The 22,460-nt window shown below is 40.6% G+C and overlaps 1 protein-coding gene across 17 annotated transcripts in view; it reads right to left on the bottom strand.

Moving 5' to 3' along the window:
- The window catches only part of chl1b (cell adhesion molecule L1-like b), a 210,975-nt gene that overhangs the window by 101,483 nt on the left and 87,032 nt on the right, over positions 1-22,460 (bottom strand). For 7 of the 17 annotated variants that reach the window (XM_023955098.2, XM_078947526.1, XM_078947527.1 and 4 more), the window contains 3 exons: positions 19,439-19,570; positions 18,251-18,323; positions 14,301-16,270 (listed from right to left, as the gene is read on the bottom strand). In XM_023955098.2, the coding sequence (XP_023810866.1) occupies positions 16,066-16,270; positions 18,251-18,323; positions 19,439-19,570 (410 nt within the window). In that variant the 3' untranslated portion in view covers positions 14,301-16,065. Of the gene's footprint in view, positions 1-14,300; positions 16,271-18,096; positions 18,166-18,250; positions 18,324-19,438; positions 19,571-19,601; positions 20,017-20,148; positions 20,251-21,882; positions 21,955-22,460 lie in introns of those variants that run through there. The other 10 variants (XM_078947533.1, XM_078947534.1, XM_078947536.1 and 7 more) reach the window with 5 other exon arrangements.

Raw genomic sequence — 22,460 nt, 5'->3', positions numbered from 1 at the left:
AAGTCGGAGAGATAAGGAGGGGCCAGGTCATGGAGGGGCTTAAAGGTGAACAGGAGGAGTTTGAATTGGATTCTGAAGGTTATGGGAAGCCAGTGCAGCTGGTAGAGAACCGGGGTGATATGACTGAAGGAGGGGGTTCTGGAGATGATGCGGGCAGCTGAGTTCTGGACCGATTGAAGCTTATTGAGGGTTTTTTGGGGGAGACCAAAGAGAATTACAGTAGTCTAGACAGGAAGTGACCAGACTGTGGACCAGGATAGAAGCAGAGAGGACAGTGAGGGAGAGGCGCAGATGATTAATGTTACATAAATGGAAATGGGCTAACCGAGTAATGTTATTGATGTGGGACTGAAAAGATAAGGAGCTATCTAGGATGACACACATATGATGTAAACATTTTTGGTAAGATTGTTTTTTTCCCTTTGTTAGGCAAACCAAAAAAGCAGGCAGTTCAAGCAGAACAGAAGAAGTTCATTAGAAATCCTCCTCTGAGTTGTGAGCGGGACTGATGTCAAATAGCAACCCCACCTCCCTTCCCGTCATCCATAACTGTTTACACGCTCACCTGGTAGCTTACAGTCCTTCATACCCCAAACCTAACATAGCTGGACCATCAAGAATGGCGAGAAATATTGGAGCAATCCAGTTGTACAGTTTTGAGCCAGATTCTAGCTCAGACGGGGAAAATGAAGACGTACGTGGATCTAGTCATCTACAAGTGGATGCATCAGGATGGAGCAGATCAGGGAGCCAAAAGATAAATCAATAAACTCTTTTGCAAATTGCATTTTTCTGTCTGCTCCTGATGTACAGCAATTTGAAAAAAGAAATACTCAAAAATGCTTTTTGAGCCTTTTTTTTGGGAAATGGACTTCATCGTCAGAAAACTGTGACGAGAACATGTAAAAAACACAATTTTCATCGGCGCTCGTCTTCAATATCTCACTTAAATAAATACAGAAAAGTTTAAGACCCTTCTGATAACTCTGTTACTTTTTTATAAGCAAAATGGTTAAAAAATAACATATTCAAATCTTCATCCGACAGTTGGGAATTACATCACAATTGTTTATTCCTAACAGTTAGGTTGGAAAAAAAAATTGGCAAACTTTTACTCTTTGCTTTAAAAAGATATTTCTTGGTTTGCACAAACTGTTCCTGCTCGCCTCCGGCACAGCCTTTCTGCAAACGTGCTGGGTATTTTTTCACATCTCTTTAGATCAAAAACGTCATTTCAAATGAAGGAATACAAAAGCCGGCAAAGGAAAATAAAGTAGAACCATTTGACTTGTAAATGTTGATATTAAGGCATGTTTTCCCTGACAAATATCTGGGTGGCAGAAACAAGACGATAATAAACTGTCTGTATTTAAAGAAAATGTCATTACTTTAGCGGCAGGTTTGAGGAGAACGTGGGATGGAGGAGCGGCAAAAACAGAAATGACTCATTCTCGCAGGATTTATGGTGATGCTGGTGTTGAGGCGAGGAAGTGCCGCGGTTCAGGGATGAGGCATATAAACACAGAGAGAAGCATGGAGTCAGGGGGTGTACAGTATGAACTGCCGTGCCCATCTTCATTGTGTTTGCAGCATGGTGTCATCAAACCACCAAAGGAGATAAATGAGTCGGAGCAAGCTCGGCGGAACGGCGGTGGCAGCTCCAGCCTTGTTTACTGTGTTTGCAGCCACTGGGTCTCCAGTCATTTGTCACAGCGCCGGAGCTGCGGCGCACAGGAGCCCGTGCAGCTAAAGCTGCACTTTCATTCATCAAAAAAAGAAGGCGATGATAAAAAACATTTGAGTGAAATAACCAAAAACTGAATAAAGCTGCCGTCTTGCCCCAGTGTGGGCATTCCTAACCTCTGAAATCACACATAAAAAAACCCCAAACATCTCTAATTCAATGAAACTACATTGCAAACACTTCTCCTCAGTCAGCCAGCGGAGATGTTTGTGGAAACAGTAGAGGCCGAGACTTTCTATATCCCACTTTTGATTACGGCTTTTGTAAATAATTGAAACAAAAGTAAATTTTGAGACATAGAAATTACTGTGGAATAGGGGAAGTAAAATTAAGATAAAAACCAGAGGAAAAAGTCCATCCGTCCATTTTTCCAAACCTGCTTCTTTCCTTTCAGGATCCTGGGGTTGTTGGAGCCTATCCAAGCCATTGTTGGGAGAAGGCGGAACACACCCTGGATGGTTCGCCATGCTGTTGCAGAGCTTCATAATCACACACACATCCACACCTATGTGACAGTTTAGACCAGGGGTGTCAAACTTTAGGCCTTGGAGGCCAAGAATCCTGATGGTTTTTCAGAAATCCTGACTTATCAGCTACTAATGGATCAGGTCTGTTTTGCCAATGAGGAACTTCAATATGGCGGGTTAGTTGGAAAACATGCGGCCTCAAGGCCTGGATTCTGACACCCTCGGTTTAGAGTCACCAGTTAAGGCTTTGGTCACAAATGTCCTTACTCATGGATACAGGCTGTTTGTTGGTGAAAAATGCATAACCCTACACCTCCACCTGCAAGAAGTATAAAAGTTGTAGACCACTCGATTAGTCTTTAGACCGTAAATGTTAATGCACATTTTTTTTACCACAGGCATGATGCTGGCAAGAGGACATGGCTAATACTTTACAAGCAAGAGTAAGTAAGGGTGGAGTAAGCGAATCACAGGTATTGTTGTATGAATTTTTCCTTTTTTTTCGACACCCCCCAAACCTTGAAAACTCCACTAGGGGCTCCAATGGTGCTTTTTGTGTGATTAGCGCAAATTTCGGTAATTAGACAATCAGAGCGTAGTTTGTGTGGATATCCTACAGACACATGTACCACCTACACATTAACACTAACTTCTATTTTTCTTACAAATACTTCACGATACACTTAGCACATACCAGATAATCAACCATTCCATTTTCGTGGTGGCACTTACTGTGGCTACATGAGCTTCAGGGGAACAGAACTGCGCTCACCTTAAGATGTGATGAGCCTCCACGTGCCCGGACAACCCAAAAAATGGTCAACCCCTGTACAAGTGCATGTGACTAAGGCTTAACTTTTGAAGCATGTTTTTGGTCTCTGAGAAGAATACCCCGAGTGCCCCGATAAAACCCTTACATGCACAAAGAAAGTATGCAAACTCTACACTGAAAGGTCCCAACTAGGATTCGAACCACGGTCTTCTTGCTCTGAGAAGAGAGCTGAATACAAATTGAGTAAGTTAATTCAAGTCCTCGTGAATGCTACACAACTTTATGTGTGAAGCATTCTCTGCAGTTGACTTTTCTCCTGGGAGAGCAGTGAGCTGCAGTCACCCCCAATCCAACCCCTTTAATGCTGAGAGTAAGCAGAAAGGCATTGGGTTCCATTATGTAGATTTTAACCCTTGTGCTATCCTAGTCACTTAAACATTGGGAGTTGGGTCATCTAGACCCACTAGATGGTGGGCTGAACCTTTTTTCTTCAATGATTTGTGATCTTCACTGGGGGACATGGTAAATCTTTCCACCTTTATCCACCTTTGTCATGGTAGGGAGAACACGTCAAAGTAAGGGTGGGGTCATCTAAGATAGCACAAGGGTTAAGGTATGAGTTGATTGTGGGTTTGAACACAAAACAAGGCAATTTGTGGGTGACCAGATGAGAATGATTCCACAATAGATAACAGGTGCAGTATTTTAAGGAAGAATTAGCCGGCGCTTTGGACTGTAACTTCAATTGATGCGATGAAGAATAGAAAATAAATGCTGCTGGAGCAAATGAAACATTCTGCAGCCTTTCGTTGACCTCATTTTCACGGCAAGCTGCATGTTGTTTTGTCTGCGAGCGCTAAGGCGGGACACTCTGGCTGTTGCAGCAAAAGCTCGATATCTGCTCAGGCTGTTTTTATACTCATGACGGAGAGAAACGAAGATCGGGTCCCAGTGAGGGTAAAACTGTCCAACAGGGCCGCACCCAGGCCTTTGAAAAAGAAGAAGAGTGCAGGAGGGGTGTAGAAGAGGGGGCTATGCACAGAAAAGACATCCAGGTTAAAAACGCAACATTGGAACAAGCATAGTGGCTTGTATCGTTTTATCAATCTTATGAATTATTTGATTTACAGTCAGAACATCATGTGAAACCTGTGTGAACCTAGTGTCAAGTTCACAGCTGTTTTTACAGACACCATCTGTAGTTAATCAGGTCCATAGCTTTTTTTTCTTTTTTTACTACAATCTATGGATCTTTTATTATGCATAAATTGTCCCTTTGACGGTGAGGCTCCATTATCATATATTCAAGCCATTGAACTTTGTTGCACAAGTTCAGTTGGTTTTCACGTACTGTTTATATACATATTTAGTACAATATGTTGTTAAATGTATCGGATGACTGTCCGACAGTGGTAAACACAAAATATATATAGTCTTTTTATAAAAGACCCTATATACTACACACCTCACGACCATACATACTGAACTCCTTTCGACCCTAAACACCACCTTATACACTATACACCTTACGACCCTATATTAAACTCCCTGCGACTCTACACATGATTCTATGCAATACACACCCTGTAAACAATACTGTACACTACACACCCTACGATCCTATTCACAACCTGGTAACCCTATAACCCAATACACTACACACCAACCTACACAGTACACACAACCCTATGCATGACCCAATTCATTACATACCCTACAAACCACTCTATGTACTGCACACCCCATGACACTACAAAGCCTACATACTGAACTCCTTACAACCCTACACACCACCCTATACACTACACACTCTACAATCCTACACACCACCCTATACACTATAAACCCAGTGACCCAACAGATGACCTTGTTCACTACACAACCTACGACCCTACACATTACCCTATGCACTACACACCCTATACATGACACTGTACACCACCCTATACACCATACACCCCACATACCTATACACTGAACTCCCTAGAACCCTAATCACCATCCTATACACTACACACCTTTTGTCAGGTTTGAGGTACAGCGACCATAGTGGGTTTTTCTTTCATTAATAGAGGAGAATCAACATTTTAGTCAGCATGTGAAAGTCTATGGTTAGTTCGTCTCCAGCTACACCTTTCTTGAAAATGAAGTGCTGAGTCATCAGACAACAGTTGTGCTGAGTCATCGGAAAAGAGTGCGGAAACATCAAATTACTCTGAAAGACAATCGATCCAGATCAGGGCTGCCTAATTCTTATTTATCCTCGAAATCTACCACATCACCTGTTCTCCCTGCACCTCTTGCTGCTGATTTCCTGGATCAGGTGTGTTCAGTCAATCACAATAAGTAGACACCTGAGTGAGCCAATCATCAGAGAGCAGTGAAGAGAACTGGAAAACAGGCAGGGTGATCTCAAGGACCAGGATTGGGCAGATTGGATGACCTGTGGGCAGATTGGATTTCAGGACAATAAGCAATGTCAATATTTGTTGCTTAGGCTACAATCAGTCCTGACTCACCTGCATCACTGCCACCCATCAACTGTGTATAAAAACTGGACCAAGTGAGTGTGACGTCTCCCATAGAAAATTACGCGCTTTGGGTTTCAACAAAAGAGAGACAATTCAGTTGGCATATTTACATGATATGGACATCGCCATGTTGGAGCCAGGCGATGTCAGTAACCAATGATTGGTCCGAGTCGGTCTGAGTCAATATTTCTATAGCAACCACTCTTGCCAAATTAGGAGTAAGTTTATTTGAAGTACACATCCTTTCCACTTTAAAGTGGGCTCAGGAGAATCTCTCTATCAAACGTGTCAAGCTTTCAACATAAGACCACATACTTTTTATGGAGGCATCTGATTGATCAGTTAATAACTTGAATAACCTGAACTACAGAAAAAAAATCATTAAAAAAAGTTACATTTGCAAGAACATGGTAAATAAAAAAGGTATCAGAGCATAAATAATTACTCTGACAAATAGAATGACTGAGTAATAGCTGTTTGTCCCTCTTTAGAAGTCTACAGGATTTTGGCTTCCTGTAACCAGCGGGTACTTCCTGTTTAGAATGCGAGAGGGGTCACTCAGTGTAGTTCTTGCATTTATTCAAAGTTTTCACCCAAGACCTACACACAGATATCTTGGACCTCACAGCAATGCACTTCACTGCATGTGAACTTTATAAGATGTGATCACAGTAGACCTCAACTTGCTTGGTTAAACGATTGACTGTAAAACGTGCAACTACTGGCACTTACATGCTGTATGCTACTCCCAGCATTCCATGAAGTTCAGCTACATTTCATATCATTTCTATGCAGACGATATCCAGCTCTACTGTTCTTTCCCAAAATTTATTTCTACAAACTACAAAATTTGTTGAATTGCTTGACAAGCACTAAAACATGGCTGAACAATAATCATTTAGTCTTAAATACCCAGAAAACCGAGACGCTGATTTGTGCCCCAGAACATAAAATCCCTTCCATCAGACAACACCTTGGGTCTCTGAGCTCTTCTGTCCAGTCAAGGTTCAGAAATCTTGGGATGTTGTTTCACAGGTCCATGTCCCTGGAAGGTCACTCAAAATCGATATTAAAAAACTGTTTTTATCATCTTAGCAACGTGGCAAATTATAAAATATTTTGTCCCGATCTGACCTGGAAACAATTATCCATGCTTCTATTTCTTCTCGTTTAGATTACTGCAACTCTCTTTTTACCTGTTTTAACAAACGTTTCCTCAACCGCCTTCGACTTGCCCAAATCTCTGCAGCAAAGCTTTTAACAGGAACCAGTAAACGGACACACATCACTCCTCCTACATTGGTTACCAGTCAAATTTAGAATTGATTTTAAAATTCTACTTATACTTTTTTCAGAGCCTTGTCAAGCTCCGACGTACATATCTGACCTTTTAAGCCCATACTCTTTGGCCCGATCCTTGAGGTCTTCCAACCAAAATCTTTGAAGCATTCCAAAAACCCACATCAAGACTAGAGGGGATCTCTCATTTCAAGCCTCCTCTTTGGAACTCCCTCCCATCGTCGTTGCATCAGATTGACTTTTTTAAATCTCAGGTCAAGACGTTTTTATTCAGGAGAGGTTTTAGTTGATTTTATTTTTGTTTGGCTACGTTTTACTGTGTTTGTTTTATTATTGTATTCTATTACTTTTTTGTGTTTTGATATGATTGTATGCTCCTTTTGTAAAGCACTTTGTGATTTTTTTCTTGGGAAAGTGCTACATAAAGAAATTCTATTCTATTCTCTTGTCACCCCCACTGCTGAAGCTTATGCGGACGCACCCACTGTTGCCTGCTTTGCCTCAAATTCTTTGTATTTGAAAAGATGACCCCCCCGTTTCATTTGGAACTGATCTTTTGTCTAGGACATTTAAAACAACTTGTAATTATCAGGATAAAGTTGACATTCAAATCTGAACGTTTATCTCCTGCTTCTCAAGTACTTCATTCTCGTAGGGGAAATAAATATTGACCTTGCTTGCTCAATTTCTGTCTATATTTGCACTCTTTCTGTACACCATCAACAGGGGGTATTAGAAAAAGGATTTTAGTGGATAATAATAATAATATAATGGATTGGATTTTTCTGCGCTTTTCCAGATGCTCAAAGCACACATTTACTTATTTTGTTATAAACAAACATCCAGTACAGACCAAAAGTTTGGACACACCTTCTCATTCAAATCAATAGAAAAGTGTGTCCAAACTTTTGGTCTGTATTGTATGTCCCTTTTTTAATCCTAGAGAACCCATGGGATCAAATTTGCTCGCTGTAATTGTCTTTTTGTTTATTTATTTTCCTTTTTTTTTGTTAGGGTGCCGTTCCGTTGTTTCTTTTAATGCTAATTTTCCTTGGAAACGGACCAAGCTCCAACTCCTAAATCAAACTTTCCCCTGTTTTTTTAAACTCCCGTACCCGATGCAGCGATTAAAGGTGTTGGCAGAGGCATAAATGCGAGGACAGAGAAAATGTCGCCAGGTGCTAAAAAAGCAAAGGCGTTGTGGCAGGAATTAGATGAAAGTGTGAAAGTAACAGATTCGTCTGAAGAGAACGAATGAGCGCGGAACATCTGGGACGAGGTAAAAAAAGATGTTGGTTAATTACTCTGGAATTGTGGGCATTCAAGCTGCTGCCACCAAAAATGAACCACAAATTAGGATCGCACAAGGTTTTTGAAGACAAACTAATTTGATGACATCATGTTCGGTGGAAAACTTTAGAGGCGATGAGTCCGGTTTTAATTAGAAGCAATTTGATTGATGAGAAGATCAGAAAATGTGCAGAACTGGATTTTAAATCCTCAATTGAATTTCCTTTGGACAAAAACAGCTGCGTTTACACTGGTCTGTGTGCCATTTACAGTTTTCTAAGAATTCTCAACATACACAGATAATTTGACATCTATGTTTAAATCTTCATTTAACGTTTTTCAACTTCCTCAAAAAGATCAAATAGTTTGTGTTTCCGCTTCGTCACAAATGAAATGAAGATTATTTTGTCAATAAATGATAGATTTTCCAGTTTCAAATGAACAAAGCCCCAGCAATCAAGCTGTGGAAACTCAAAGTTTTACAACCTTTGACCTGAAAACTTTGCTGAAACAGGAAAAAGTACAGAATTTAGAAACAAAAATAAATTTTTCTGTTTACCATCTGCTTATTTTGGCTCATCTTTTTTTTTTATTTATGCTTTTTTTTCTGATCATAAAATCCTAAAAGTTTTAAAGTCTCTTTAAAGAGAAGGCCCCTTAGAAAACAACACATTTTTGATATGATTATACATTACAACTGTTTATTCTCAATACAAAAGGATTACTTGGTAAATTGTTCATTCTTATATGTGGGTCACATAAACCTGTTGGTAAATTTCAGCTGAGGACAAAACTTTCTCCTTCAAATCTCCACTCAAACGGATGAGACAAGAGCTTAGGCCAGGGGTGGCCAACCCCGGTCCTCAAGAGGCTCAACCCTGCCGTTTTCCAGCTCTCCCTGGACTGCTTGCTGTTGATTAGCTGATTCAAGTGATTTCACATCCTGACTGACCGAACACACCTGATTTAGGTTATCAGCATCAAGCAGTTAAACAACATTAAAAAACATTTCTTTTAAACAAAAAAGCAGAAAAGAAAACACGTCAATAAGAACAAAGAGTATAGAAAAGTATTTATGATTTGACGAGGCTCCATTCAACAACTTATGGTGCAAAGAACCAAGAAAATTCACGGTTCACTTCAAATTCTTTGTCTTTTAACAAACAATAAGTCGTTTGAGACTTTTGATCTTCTGTGCATTGAAATGCGGCGTAGGTGTGCAGTGTTTGTGCTGCCATCTGTTCCCCTCCACCCCACGGTTTCTTTTTTTTCTCCTTTCCTTAATTCTGAAGGCAACTTCAGTTCCGCGCAGCTTGCAATTGGACAGGTGTTAAAGGTGTGAAGCTGGCCGAACGCCATAACATCCCTGCCAGCAGGCCGAGCTGCTTCCCTGTGTGCAACAGCGCAGTCACCCGCAGAGATGTTGAAACAAACAAAAGGAAAAAACTTTACCTTTGTCTTTACCTCCATTCTTTTCTGCCAAAGTATCACCGTTTCTAGTTTTTCCTCATCAGAATTAGATGCAGATCAATCTATAGCAATTAAAAAAAATAGTAGTAACAGTCAATAATTCAAAATGCAAATTTTGTAGTAAAATTTAGAAAAACTTTTTATTATTTGCAGATTATTGGTTCAATGCTATAAAGAAGTTTTCCTGTTTCTTCCACCATTTCTTAGCTATTTTAACCATTCGACTATTAAAATCTTCAGCTCTTTCAGCTTAGTCCAGCTATGAATTTTGGTCCTTCAAATCCTTGAACTTTTTAAGATATTCCAGGATTTTTGACTCCATTGAAATACATGAGGAATACTGAGTGCAGAAGTTCACTGGTTTGAGACCCGGCGCTGGCATTTTTCACAAAAATGTCTTTTGTTATTGTGCAATTCTGACTTTTTTTTGTGGTCAACTTTATTTTTTAGTTAATTATTAGCCTTTAAGTTTAATTTTCATTCAGCCATATAGCATTCAACTCCGAGACTCTTTCTAGTTTACTTTTTTTTATTTAATGAATGAACCACTTTTACATTTTAAAGATCTGACAATGACCATCTATCCATCCATCTATCCATCCATCCATCCATCCATCCATCTATCCATCCATCCATCCATCCACCTACCACGTTCAATTCTCCACTACTTCTAATGAAAACTATGTAAATTAGCGCTTCCAGGTTTCGAGTTCAAATCTCGCATTTACACATAATTATGCAAATTTCTACGACCATTTTCGAGTTCTACAGACAAAACGTTTAACTCTCAACGCCTTCAATGCGTTAAGAGTTAAACCAGGTGGAACTTTGACCAATCAGGGACTCAGATTTGGTAGTGACGTGTGAATGACGTCCCAACCCAAATATTCCATGTGTCCGTGTTTTAAAAGGGATCCAGCGCGTTCCGAAACGGACGGATAGAAGGATGGACTTGAGTCTGTCTCATTACATAATAAATAATGAAATAATCTATAATTAATAATCTAGCAATAAAATGCAAATATCAGCGCACAAATGTTTCATTAGTGTGTTTTTGTAAAAAGCTCTGGGTTTTTTTTTACATCAAAATTTTTCACACACAATTAAATCTTTTTCCACATTTGATTTGGTTTGATTGCTTTATTTTAAGCTTAAAAAATAGTTGCACAATCCAAAAATATATAAAACCTACTTTAGATATCAATTAATACATTCAATAAAAGATATTGCATTTTTCTAAATATGACACGTTTGGTGAACACATTTCCACCAACTTCTCTTTATGTAGAAACTTCTATAAATGAGGCTTCAGAAGAGTATTTTAATGATCTGAGAAGTAAAATGTGTTAAAGCTCTCCATCTTTTACGCATTGTTTTTCCTCTTACAAGGAATGTCACAGCTGGTGCAACATCAGCGTTCATTCGTCCACATTCGCTGACTACACACAGAAGTCAGAAAAGGAGATGATGAAGAACGGTGTTCCTGTTTCAATCCATCATCCCTTCTTGCCAGACGCGCTGCTCTTATAAAGATCCGATCTGATCAATAAGGCAGCAGCCCCCCCCCTCTGAACACACGCCTCACTATGAAGGATTCCTATCGGCTCGTGATGAAAGACTTTCCTTCACGACGACAAGCTGGCCGTGCTGGCTCAGCAAACATGAGACGATAAAAGGATGGATTTGATCTTTCACGTCGTCTGGAGTCACAAAATGGCTGCAAATCAGCCATAAAAGTGCAGATGGTAATTCAGTAAATATTTTAAAGGACTACCATCATTATAACCGCTCCCTGTCTGACCTGTGGGATCCATCATTAGCTTACCAATGAGACGGAACTTTATCTTTTCCAAGGAAATTGTTGGATTTTATGTCGAAAAACAAAGCAGTGGTTCCATCATCATTTCACGCCCAACGTTTTTGGTTTTTTTCTGAACACATTCACTTTCCTGTTGTGATGTGTGTCACCTTATCAGTAACGTTCTGGACCGTGTTAATAATATTGTCAGAACCCAAAAAGTAGATTTGAAGGGACTCCTCAGCAGAGATGGAGTCAGACGACTGCACCCGCCTTCCCGTCCGGCGGATCCTGAAATAAGATAATCTGTTCGAAAGTCCAAGTTAGCCGGTTTCATGTGGAGATCAATTGGAATGAGCTCCTCGTTCCTGGAAATAGGCTGTAACAGATTCAAACAGTCTGGGTGCTTGACGACTCAAAAAGTCACTCCTAACCTTTGAAAAACAAGGGGCAAATCTTTTTGCCTGGGCAGCAGCTGCCTCCCTTGGCTCCCCCGTAGCTGCGCCCCTTGCTGCCTTACTATAGTGCAGCTCGAATTGGAACAAAAAAAAAAAAAACCAACTCGGTAAAAAAATACATGGTCATGGTTTGTATTTACATGGGACCAAGCACAAACATTGACGACAATATTTGTTTGTAACATGTATCCTGTGAAGCCCAAAGGCACATTAATCGGATAAACAGCGCTAAGCGGGGCATGGAGCAATTTTTGCAGCCATGTTGAATATATTTTTGCAAAAGGGGGTGCATTTGACACATGGGCCACACTTTGGACATGCTAGGTGTAAAAAGTATCACATATTGGTAAGTGCAATGGTTCAAATCCAGAATTTAGAGTGATCGTCATTCAGTCCACCTATTTTGAGCTTTTCAAACTGATTCAAAACCAGGCGGACACTTCTAGAGTCCTGAAGTTCTTTGACAAACCTACAGAATGTTTACAGGTCTCTAAAAGAAAAAGATAAAACATGTTTATACCACCCTTTTTTTTCTTTTCACTTCCATCTCTCATCCGCCTCCTCCCAGAAAAAGTCGCTGCTCGCAGAGAACAAGGACTGATGGATGAAGCTCTCATACAAAGCGAGCGGCTGACGGGGGGGATGGGGGTGGGGGTTCGTTTCCAGCAGAAGTGCGATGGGTTCTGATCAGTGGCTCACACGTCCCAGACGGCAGAGTGTTTTTCAAAGGGTCTGGTAACTGCTCTGGAAAGTCAGCCGCTCTTCGGGAGCGGAGCTTTAGCTGCCTCTGAAGCCGGATTCCCCTTTTACCTGTCAGGATCAATCCCACATCCGCCGGTTGCATTTCCACCCAGAAACCTGACAGAGACAGTAGTGTTCAAAAGAAAGCGACACGTCTGTAAAGACTCCTAAACCCCCGGTGAGGAAAGGAAAACCATGAAATAAGGTGAATACAATAAACCCGGTAGTCGGGAAGAAGACTGCTCATAAGCTTTTGCTGATGTTTCTTTGTTTGTGAAACTGCTCTCCACCCATTTCTGATTATTAAAAGAAAACAAAGTCTGTCCAAAATCAACCTAAAAAGAAAATTCTGGTTCTAGGGATCTTACCAAGAGGGTTTTTGCAAAAGTATTACTTATTTATTTTTTACTTAAAGGTTTAATTGAAAACTGTTAAGATTTTTCATCAATGTTTTTATGCCAGGATGCAAAAATTTAAGCAGCTTTGGGGACTGTTAGCCCAAATATGAGCAGTTCTCTCAGTGAAACACAGGGGTGGAAGCATCATAATGTGTGATAACGTCTTTTGCTGCTCCAAGGTAACCTTACTTTAGCCACAGTATTGGCATTTTTCAAACAGTAGCTCTTCAATTGTTTACGCAATAACTGTAATACTAATGGATTCTGAGAAAAGCAACCTTTACGTTCCAAATAGGAAGTACAGTATTTTTTGCAGCACAAGTCGTGTTTTGTAGGCGTATCAGTATTTGCTACAAACAACAACAGACAACGCATTGGCTTCTTTGAAACAAATTTTAGCTTCATCATCTGGACAAAAACGAGCGGTAAGAGGTTAACTTTCTCTCTGAACTGATTGCTTTATTTAACCCGTTGTGACGATCAGCATAGCTATCGCTTTCCTTTGCCGCTGCAGTTGATCTAAACTGAAAAAATAACGGGAAGTAAGTGCAAAAAAACTGAATATTTATTTCTTTTGTAAGCGACCATGGTATAAGTGGGATAATGGCCCGCTGAAGTGTGCAATATCAGAAATTAACGCACAGTTCAGGTTTCCACTCCGTGCGTTAATTTTTGATAATGCACACTTTGTCGGCCCTTACTTGACGTGTTCTTGATAATCCTGATTTATCTCTTGTTTAAGCAAGAGAAAAGTGTGAAAATGTTCATGTCTGTCTGAGAAAAGTATATAAAGTATGTAGTTAGTGTTTGACAGCCTCTTACTTCGTGGATATTACCTATCGCAGGCTATTTTTCGACGTTACTCCCACAATAGACAAGGGAAGGGTGTGTTAGACTTCTTCAATTCAGTGGTTTTATCTTCCCCTATTTCTCTTAACAGACCCAGAAATTCTACATCTCAATTAGCTTGTGGCTCGCACATGTGGCAGTTGACATTACTGCCAGTAGATCCATTACAAACACCTGAAGGTTGAAGCCGTGGTCTTGTCGTGCTGCAGGCTACCCTTCCCCCACCCCCGATTGATGTGGTAAAAAGTGAAGCAGCTGTGATCCACTCTTCGCTCCCTTCTTTCAACCTTCAGACCGGATTTTTCATCATTCTCTCCGGCAGCCACGCAGATCAAACACGGCTGCGGCCTCAGATGGAGACTTGACCCCACTTTGACATTTGTTTAAAAGTTACTCGGCATACGGGGGGAAAACTCCAGAGTAAATGAAGACTGCGCTTTTCCTTCGCTCATGCGGCGGGAACAAAGCAAACGCACAAACAGCTGCAGAATATAAGAAAGTAAAACAATTTAATGACATTTAAAAAATAAAATAAAACACAAGGTAACATTTGCAACATGCAGAGACCTAATCTTAACAAATCCTTTTTTTTTATTGATGCTGTTAGACGAAAGGAAGAGCGGCTTTGTCAGCTGACATCAAAGCGTTTAGAGAGGATGTCAGAGTTCAACCCACACTGATTACAAAACTTTTTCATTCATTGTGTACTTTTGACCTTTAAAATTAGCCAACTCCAGTAGATTGCAGAAAATCTAACCAAACACAAACGGCCACAGCCATGTCAGTCATTACATAGAAAAAAAATGACCTGGATTTCTGTGTCGGTACATTCAAAGGAAAAATCGTCCGGTCGGATGTTCTGAAGAACTTCAAGGTCTTACGCTGCCATACAAGTAAATGTAAGAATTTGAGAATATGTCGCGTTCTGAAAACGCTAACCATCATCTAACTAACCAAGACCTTGAAAGTCTCATAAACAAAGGTACAAAAAGAGAACACTTTCCATTTTAAATACAGCATGGCTTCTCCAAGAAAGTGCAAAGATTAGTTTAGTCTGACGGCGTCTCGCTACTTTTTTTTTCATCCTTTCATGCTTCAAAATTCATCCAAAGGGTATCCCACGCTCCTATTCTCATACAAATGATCTGACAACCCATCTTTGCTCTTTTTTTAATATTAAAATGTAAAAGTTTTGAAAAGGAAAAAACATTTTTTTAGGATTATCTAAACAGGGATTTTCAAATTAGGACCAAAGGAACAAAAGCAAAGTGTTATTTAACCCAGGTCTTTTATTTATTTATTTTTTTATCAGGGATGCAAGACAACTGATTTTGATGCAATTCTTAGTCTTGACACTAGATGGAGGCAGTGTGCCAAGTGTTTTTTTTTTTTTTTGACAGCAAAACTAGCTCTGTTTTGTTTTTAAAACAATTTAAAAGAAAATTACTGTATGAAATATACACTTTTGCCATTCTAAATTCTTGCGATATGTGCCAATCATGACTTTTCTGCCATTTTCAATGATTTAATTTGAAAAAACGTACATTATAACAAAGATGAAAATATTCACAAAATTCTAGACATTTTTGCAAATGTTCTCATTGAAGCGTTACAGAAAACCGAGTAAATTCAGAAACAATTTTTTAAAAAACTTTTTTTTAAGTTGCTGCAAAGACTTTACATTTCAGAACTGACACTAAAAAAGATCTTCAATTAAACTGTTGCAGCAATAAATGTGAATATTAAAGTCCACCATGTGGTGTTTCAGTGACAACAGTTTTTCCCTGATCCATCAGATCTCAACGTTTTTTTTCACGAGTAAACAATGGATGCACAGAATTAGGAACCAACACTTCCTGTAAACCCAGTGATATATGAAGGCTCTTATTTTTCCACTGGAAAAATAATAGATTAGTAAGTAAACCGTCATCGGCATAGAATGAGAGTCAGATAAAACAGGTCTGTAAGTTGGAAAATCCAAGCCGCTTGTGTGCGACCAAAACACAGAAATAAAAACTAAAACAATGGAGAAACAAACACAGAAAACTCTACATTTAATGCAACAATAATATATATATAAAAAAAGACACTCAGCACGTAGAATATACATCATATATACACTGTATTTAGTAATGGTCACTGTGTTGAAATATGACAAAAAGAGCTGTATAAACTGAGAGGCAGTTGGCAACGATCCACTACGTTCAGTGTCTATTTTTCTTTTCTGTCTGGAGAAACGACAAACTCGTCACGCGGGAGTTTGAGCCGTCGCTTTGATTTCCGCCGATGCCCTTTTCTCCTTCTTCGCCGCATACTCGCCAATGAAGGAGCCGTCCTCGTTGAACTGTGCGTCGTCGTCACCGTAGTCCACCAGGCTGTCCCCACTGTCCTCCGCCTTGAGCCCCCCGCTCAGCGAATGCTGGCTGCCCTTCAGGGGCTTCTCATCGTTGTCACTGCGGGGTGGGGGAGGGGCAAGGAGGCAAAGGGTATTTTAAGGGTCATCTCATTTCACCAGCGGCCTGGCTCCTCTCCTGAAAGATCCCTGTGTCTACGATCGCCGACTTTACAGTTTCGTCCGTTCTCTCAAACAATGGAAAACAAAAACATTGAACTGCTGAAAATATATTCTGCCCTTTTTCTCTGAGGCTTTTGCTAGTGTCACTTTGGTTTTAATTGGATTACTGAGAATACAAACAGCAGATGATGGGAAGCTTCAATGTAACAGCTGTTGCCTTGAAGATTCGTGACTCTTATTTTACTCCCATAGACTAATTTAAGAGGGAAGCTAACAAGAAATTTAGCTTTTTTTTCCTGTAAAGAACACCAAAAACAACGGCAGGATTCAATATGTGCTTTTTCTTTACAATTTTTCAAAAGCTTAAAGACCTTCTCCGGTCATCTTTTATCAAATTTTAAAAGGATTCCAATTGTACGGGGTACGGTAACTCTCAAAAAGACAAGAATATATATATACAAACGTATGCAAAAATATATGAATACAGAGTTTAGTTTTCCGTTTAACATGTCTGTTTTGAATATGATCCGTCTTAGTCTTGAATACGGAATTTCCCATTAAGTTGCTGTCAAAAATACATCATGGGGTCAGAGGCATATACATCGAGTTCGGTAACATTGACACAACAAAGTGTGCATGCATATCGAGGCTCATATATTTATAACTAAATGAAGATAGAACTTTATAGACTATTATTGATCCTATAGCTGGGAAACCATCTTGTTACCATAGCTCTGTTGAAAAATAATATTGGCAATAATAACGCATTTTGTTATTGCCAGGCCACAAGAGCGAATCGCGGGAACAATAATCGTTTCAGACCCACGAACGGTAGAAAATATCCAAAAAAGAGCAGCATGTAAGCATGCCACTTATTAGGAGTAAAAAAGTCCATGTTCGTCAAAAAACAGACAAGAGATTGATGAAACAAAATATTAAAAACACCCAAGCAGGTGGCAAGGGGGAGGTTTCCTGACTCCCTGCTGCTGCCGCTCTCCCGCCAGCCAGCTAGCCTTATAAAAACCTCAAAATAGATAAATGTGACACGTTAGCCGTGTCAGCGTACTCACAATAACAGCCAACCAAACAGTGCCGTGTCTCTCTTCAAATCACTGTGACATCAGTGACTACAACTAGAAAGTATCCATATAAAAGGGTGCTATGGATTATAAAGTGCATTGTCCTTCTTGGAAATCAGTTAAGGCTTTTAAGTCGGCCCTTCAGTGTGAAAAATACTGTGCTTTTCTATGTATTGACAGTTACTTTGAAATTTAAAAAAATACATACAACTAATTCAGATTTTGATATAACACGCTAAAAGAGAAAATGTTAACATTTCTTTTTCTGTTGGGTTTTTAATGAAATGTTTTGGATTTGATGTTCTGCATCACCTTTAATATATTTTACTGAGTCAATGTAAATTGCCTTTGTAAATGGCAAGCAACTGCCATAAAAACAGAACATGAAAAACGTTTTCTGGACTTGCAACAGTCTTTAAACCAACAAAAATGTAAACTTTTTCTCCAAAATGCAGCTGAATTTATAATTCAGCTTCGTCTTTCTCACAACTGTGGAGATCTGAGTCACGAGGAGAAGTGAAGCACCAAGGGAACAAGTTCTGCCTTTTCTCCAGGAGGGCAGCTCTCTTCTTTGAGGCACATTCACAAACACGACACGGAATCTAAATCTACGACTGCACTACTCTGACAACGCTTATGTGTGAACAGCGGGGATGAACCACCGCTGTTCACACTGCTCAGTTACCCTGTCCATCAAATGTCGCCAGCAGACGAGGTATGAGACTCTGCGTGAACCTCCAGGATTCTGGGAGGTCTTTTAAGCGAGAAGAGAAAAGGCAAAGAGGAGTTACTGTTAGGAACCTACCCTGTGGGCTGCAGTGAGGGGTTGAGGGGGTTACCTGTATTCGCAGAAAGTGTCGTCATTTATTCCCTGGGACTCCACGTCTGGGTGGAGGTCTTCTTTTTCTTTGACTATGCAGAAAATGAAAGAAAATCAGCGTCAACTCCACCTTAGACCTGAAATATGAACCAATGGCAGAACTTGACATACAATTTTCCAGAAGAGTTGGAAAACCGGAGGATTAAGAACTGTTTGGTTGGATGTCCCAGGTAGGGATGGGTACTGAAAGTTGTTACCAAGTTGGTACTGGTACCAAGGTATATAGCGGTCCCTGTATTGACAGTGTGTAATGAGTGGTTTCACTGCCATAAACCACCTGTAATCCTACTTGACAGATTTCATCCTACCATTACCGTAGAAAAACGGGATTTCGGTGGACATGTCAATCACTAGTGTTGTATTCAGTTTTGCTGATGCTTTCCAGCATCTGTGGATGGGTTCATATAAAATTGCAGCGATTACATTTCTTCTTCATGATCGATTTTCATACAGTTTGCACTTCCGTGTTTTGAAAAAGACAATACCCATACATAACTATCAATTTCGAGTCCCTGATAGGTAAAAGTTCAACTTTTTTAACTTTCATCGCATGTTCGACGTCTGCATGTTTTGTACGTAGAGCCTGAAAACGCAAGTTTTGAATCCAAGGATTGTGCATTTACACATTTACATAGACTTTTCATTAAAAGTAGTCGCTTGAACGCATGTTGCCTAAGCTGGTGTGAACGCAGCTACACAAACTACATCAACGTTTTGCTGCTTTATTGACAAAAAACAAAACCTGAAAGATCCAAATGCTGCAGAACTACAACATGGTATAGAAATTGAAGCATCAACTTGTATTAGCTTTCTTTTTTTTTTATTGAGTGTGACCGTTAATTGTAGAATCTACAGCAAGCCAATGAGAAAACCCAATAGCAACGCATCATCTCTGCTCCTGCATCATCTGCATTCTGGCTTGTTTTCTGAAGCAGGAATGCTTAACATACAGGCAGAAACGCTCCTCTCCTTCATGTCGACATTTGCATTAAAGTCATTTTGTGGCTGCGGGACAAAAACCTATTCCTGAAATGACTTCTGGGATCATTTTTTCCAGACAAATGAGCCTCAGATCGGAAACAGAATGACACTGCGGGCAGGTATTAGTATTCAGACCAGGTGGTGGGCCTGTTAGTGGAGCACGTACCTGAATACTTTCCGCCTTTGTTCCTGTTGACGAAGCAGGCGATCAGGACGACGAGTGTGAGGAGAGCGATGGCGCTCATCAGGCCGATGAACCAACCCTGGCTGGATATTCCTGTGTGGACGCTGGCGAGACCTGCGGAGAGCGAAGCCCGGTGACTTTGACTCGCCTTGGCCTTTTCATCCCAACATCTGATTAAATGTTTACATCGATAAAGCCGCTCTGACGCGGCTCGAACGCTCTCGGATTAATATTAAACAGCTAATCCGGCTTGTCTAATTAATCAAGCAAGGAACGCTGAACAAATGTAATTCCTGGTGTGGTGAATTAAATTCGACTGACGCTGTGAAGGACACTCTGAGGGAGGAGGGAGAGGACTACTACTTTTCTACTCCCCTTTCTGCTGAAGTTTGTCTCCTGCTCACCTTTGGTCATGAAAACGTCCTCAAATATACTCGCGTTATCAAACCAGCTGTAAAGAATGAAGCGCACAGAGTACTCAGAGTGGGGCTCGAGTCCCTCAATGATGTAGAAGGTCTTAGAGGTGTTCAGAGCCTCTGATATCTGCCAGCGACCCTCACCTGTGCAGAGGGGGCGAGTCACGGTTGTGCAGAAATGGGTGAAAAGACGACAACAAAGCTGCAGTGCTGATTGAACTACTTCTTCTACTCCACAACAGGCAGGGAATGAAAGGAGAGGTCAGAGGAGCTTACGTTTGTTCGCGTACGCGATATGAAAGAGAGCGTGCTCTCCCCCGAAAATCCAGCTGATGTTGGCAGAGGTGTCGGCAGCGGCTGAGCTAACGTTCAGCAGAGCTGGCATTGACGCGTTAATGAGACAAGATGGGGAGAAGAGGTGTTAGAGAGGGAAGCGATGAAAGATGTTCTCGCCGCTCTGTGGAGGTTGTGAGGAATGCGTCAATGAGTTCTGAAAGGGCAGGCGCTGGTGCACAATTGCGCCAGCAATGTTGATATGGAGCTTAAGCCCAAATCACCATGGCAACTGTGATAACGCTCCTCCCTGCAGGCTGACTTGACGTAAAGAATTACAGTTAATGCATCTTTCGAAGAACTGTCCCAGTTTATAATGAATAGATAGTATATAAAAAGTAAACTTCAAATACACTGCCTCACATTTAGTATAGACCAAGTATACTTGTGGTACATAGACTAGTTTTAGCCAAGAGAGGATTGTGTCTTGAACTTTACAAGTCCTGGCCTGCAGGTAAAATCTATGAAGTTCTATAAGGTTGAGGGTTTTTAGACGATGAAGGACTATTAGGGTAAAGTTTGTAAACCTAAATACTTCACATCTGTTGGTGGCAGAAGAATGATGGTATGGGGACGCTTCTGCTTTACTAATGCAATGAGCTAAAGCATGAATGTGGGGGGAATGAAGATTTTTTTAAAAATTCAATTACAAATGATTTCAGGCATGAAAGGGTTAAAGCCTACTTTAAGAGAATTTGTTCGCGAATGATGCATCACTCAATAAGCCTATTGATTTATGATTCTAATTTGAACCAAGAACTCATAAATGTGCTCATGTTGCGGCAGATGTACATCATTAACGTGGAGAACGTGTGTTTTCACGGCAGGCTCTGTAAAGCAGGCAGAAACTTTATTTCAGCATTGCCAGCATGCACATCCTGCTGTGAGTCTGCAGCTCAGGTGCTGGATATTCTTTTAGGTGATAACTCTGATCGCAACAACACCTGCGCCTGAGTCATCCACCCCGACGTGTGGCTCACACTCTGCCACTGATCCTGATGGACGAGCCTGAGACTCTGCTGTCCTCCTTTGCTGAACCTGTGACGGAAAGCAGTGCTTGCTTTCCTCACCCCGTAATTATCCGTGGTTGGAAGCAGCTGCTCGGCCAGCAGGGGGCTGCAGATGTTCTTTCAGAGCTGAGAGGGCTTTTGTATAGAAGGACAAAACACTGATACGGAATCCTTCATCAACCTTCACTTATCTAAGTGTGGTATAAATATCACCCCCTTTATGTCGCCGCCCCCTCCAAGCAGCTTTCTCCCGCCGCAGAGCCACCATGCCGCCCACCCCGTTGAAGATTTACAGGGAAATCTCAGGTGACTGCTGGGTCAATACGCTGGCGTGCGTGCCGGTGGAACCAGGGCCCAACAAATCAATCACTTCCAATTAGACGTATTTGTCGTGTTCAGGTGACTGCGCTCTGTCGAATTGGGATATAGATCTCGTATTGTAGATTTCCCTGCGGTGCAGCAGAGATATTAAACCAGCTAACAGTAAAGAACAGCTGTTCCCTTTCATTTTAAACCTTTAAACAGAAAATAACTCAAGAGTTTAAGTTTTTTTTTTTTTCTTCCAACGGGAAACCACCTGAGCTTTAGGAGCGGGACATAAAAGCACGTTTGTCGTCTTTTCTCACATCCATGTGTTTTTTTGTGGGAAGATGTGCTCCAGCTCTACCTATTGTGGATCGAGTGGGTTTGGTCACTCGTGACTTTGGACTGCTTGGAGGTGAGGTGGGAGATGTCATGCCTAAAAGAAAGACACACCCTCTGGTTATCACTTTTAAGTAAAAAATTAGGGCTGGGAGGATCTACAGTCTACTGTTAGCACACATGCTTCTCACAACTACAGTTAGTGGCTATACATCTACTTAGAAACAACCTTAACATCTGTTTACATCTGTCGCTCCTCTCTGATGGCGTCTTGAGCAGAGCTATACGATTTGAGGAAAACCTGCGATATTGGCTATTAGCGATGGATATTGCGATGATGATATGACTTGCAATTCATAAACAAATAGGAAAACAACAAATAAATAATTTCCGTTTCACTACAACAGTTTTATTTAAATAAAACTCAACATACCTTAAACTATACTCAAAATGATCCATGTCAACTAAAGAAGCAGGAATCTAACTGAAAAGGCTCCATTTGATTGATCAGCGACATGAAGACTGTCCATCTGATTGGTCAAATGTGCAAAGGGCTCTCTTTGTATTGTTAAATACTTCAAACATAAGATTGCTTTAGCATGT

The sequence above is a fragment of the Oryzias latipes genome, chromosome 5 (genome assembly GCF_053564925.1).
Source record: "Oryzias latipes strain Hd-rR chromosome 5, Olatipes_Hd-rR_3.1".
NCBI lineage: Eukaryota > Metazoa > Chordata > Actinopteri > Beloniformes > Adrianichthyidae > Oryzias > Oryzias latipes.
Note: the sequence above shows the minus strand (reverse complement) of the source record. Positions and strands in the feature narration are given on the sequence as shown.